This window comes from Arachis duranensis, chromosome 3 (genome assembly GCF_000817695.3).
Source record: "Arachis duranensis cultivar V14167 chromosome 3, aradu.V14167.gnm2.J7QH, whole genome shotgun sequence".
NCBI lineage: Eukaryota > Viridiplantae > Streptophyta > Magnoliopsida > Fabales > Fabaceae > Arachis > Arachis duranensis.
Genome location: NC_029774.3, coordinates 8,532,740 through 8,534,992, shown reverse-complemented (window position 1 = coordinate 8,534,992; position 2,253 = coordinate 8,532,740). Strand labels below are relative to the sequence as shown.

The 2,253-nt window shown below is 31.5% G+C and overlaps 1 protein-coding gene across 1 annotated transcript; it reads right to left on the bottom strand.

Moving 5' to 3' along the window:
* Positions 1-620: 620 nt before the first annotated feature.
* LOC107477438 (calcium-binding allergen Ole e 8) lies at positions 621-1,426 on the bottom strand. Its single transcript, XM_016097450.3, has one exon. It carries the CDS (start codon positions 1,289-1,291, stop codon positions 857-859), a length of 435 nt encoding a protein of 144 aa, XP_015952936.1. The 5' UTR covers positions 1,292-1,426; the 3' UTR covers positions 621-856.
* Positions 1,427-2,253: the final 827 nt, after the last annotated feature.

Genomic DNA, 2,253 nt, shown 5'->3' with positions numbered 1-2,253 from the left:
GGAGGCAATTTATTGTACTCTTGTGAGTGAAGCAATATAAAAGGGGATGAAGGGAAGGGACCAATTCGAAGGTTAAAAAACAGGAGAGAAGTAGTGGGGTGTAGGGGATAGTTGTATTTGTTAGTGTGGTGAAAAAAATTTTTTGTGCTGGAGGAATATTTTTTTAATTCATAAAAATGAGTGGAAGTGAAATTAATGTGAAAGAAAACGTTAATAGGTTGGATGAATTTCACAACTCATCTCCGCAGTGTCCCCATTTTGCGCCTAGTATTCCTGAGTTATTCCTTCCATTTCATTGCTGTCACCAAAGAAATGGGCTAGCCATTTCGTGGGAGCTGAACCTGATATGGTTTGCCCATTTCGTGGGTACATGAAGTGAAATGATGTTAAAATTTGTTTTGCGGACGTCGATCAAGAAATGAAAGTGTGCATTTTTTTAAAAAATTTTAACCATGCGCATTTTGAAAATTAAAGTATTTTACATGCGCATTTAGATAAAAAACACCTATAAAATTATATATTAAAGGTTTGTTTAGATGTATGTTGTTAAAAAAAATTGAAAAGTCATATAAACAAATCCTAACATTAAAGTATATAACATTCAACTTTTTTAGGTCGTGGATAAAACATGCTATTAAGTGTTAACTTTCCTTGTAAATACATCATTTGGAGATTAAAATAAATAAATAAAAGTAGCTTTCTACGTAAAATCTTAAAAAACTATTAAAAATAAAAACAAGAAACACACATCAAAGACACTCTAAGATCCTCTACTACCACTAAAATATTGCATATCAGTCATTCATTCGAAGACTGATTTCCTTTTTTCTGTTGAAATTCAAAAGGCCTAGGCGCCCTAACGTGTCATCATCATCTTAAACTCCGCGAAACTCACGTTGCCATCGCCATCGGTATCGATGTTCTTTATCATGGCGGCGCACTCCTCCAAGGAGTGCTTCTCCCCAAGCCTCGTCATCATCGCCTGAAGCTCACTTGCCGATATCAGTCCGTTCCCATCGAGGTCGTACATATCAAACGCCTCGCGGATCTCTGCCTCCTCATCGTCGCGGCCGATGCGGCGGCGGAAGAACTCAGTGAATTCATGGAGGTCAATGTAGCCGTCCTTGTCCTTGTCGATGTCGTCCATCACGCGACAGATCTCACCCGGCGTGGTGGCGCAGCCGAGTTCAACCAACACTTCGCTGATCTCCGCCGCAGATAGCTTGCCGTCACCGTTCTTGTCGAATTTGCTAAAAATCTGGGCGACTTCGCCGTCGCTACTGTTTGCCATGGCGGAGAGATGAATCTGGGAGAAGGAGTCGGTGAGTGGAATTCGAGTATAATAGGGTTTTTGATTTTTTTTTGGCCCCCTTTTTATCGGATTCGAAGAATCAAATAATGATTTTCTCTTTGGAGTGGTGCCTGCACATAAAGGAAAATAGATAATTATCGGATCTTGTAAATTAATATATTATAAAATTAAATTAGAAATTTAGAATACATCAAAAAGGAAAATATAGATTCTTTTGGATTTTGATATAAATTCACATGCTATTATCTTTAAGTAAAATTAATAGTTATAAATTATTAAATAAAAATTTAATCAAATATATTAAATATTTAACCATTCTAAATGAAGTTTTACCTTATATCCTATCCATTATACAATTTAAAATAAAGATTCTTTAACTTGGATTAGATTCTAAACAAAGATTCTTTAACTTCAATGGATTAGATTCTGTTATATATTATTAATTTGTTTTAATTTACATTAATTTTTTGTCTTTGTATTTTGATTAATTAATTTTTAAAATTATAATTAATAATTTATTTGATTTAAAATTTATAATAGTAATTCAAGTTAGTTTTTAAGTTGATTTTTATAAATGATATGTAGATTTTACATGCTAATTTTTTAAGATTTTGACTCTTTATTTATATTTTATGTGATTAAGACTTATTAGATTTTCTAAATGTTTGATTATTTAATTTATTTTATTAAATTAAATAATTATAATTAATTTATTATTATATTAATTTTTTAATTATTATTTACTAATTTTTTATTTTTTATTAATCTTAAATATTTTGTCATTTTGTGTAAGTTTGTAAGTATGACTTTGTAAAACTATCTAACCATATGTATTATTTGCGTATGCGTGAAATTCTAAGGTGCCAACAAAAATTCCTATACATATCATTTATGGAATTATTAGTCACGGTACTACGACCATTTTTATAGATATACATTGA

Excerpts from the sequence above, each read along its gene's own strand:
- LOC107477438 (XM_016097450.3), bottom strand. The coding sequence starts at position 1,291 with ATGGCAAACAGTAGCGACGGCGAAGTCGCCCAGATTTTTAGCAAATTC.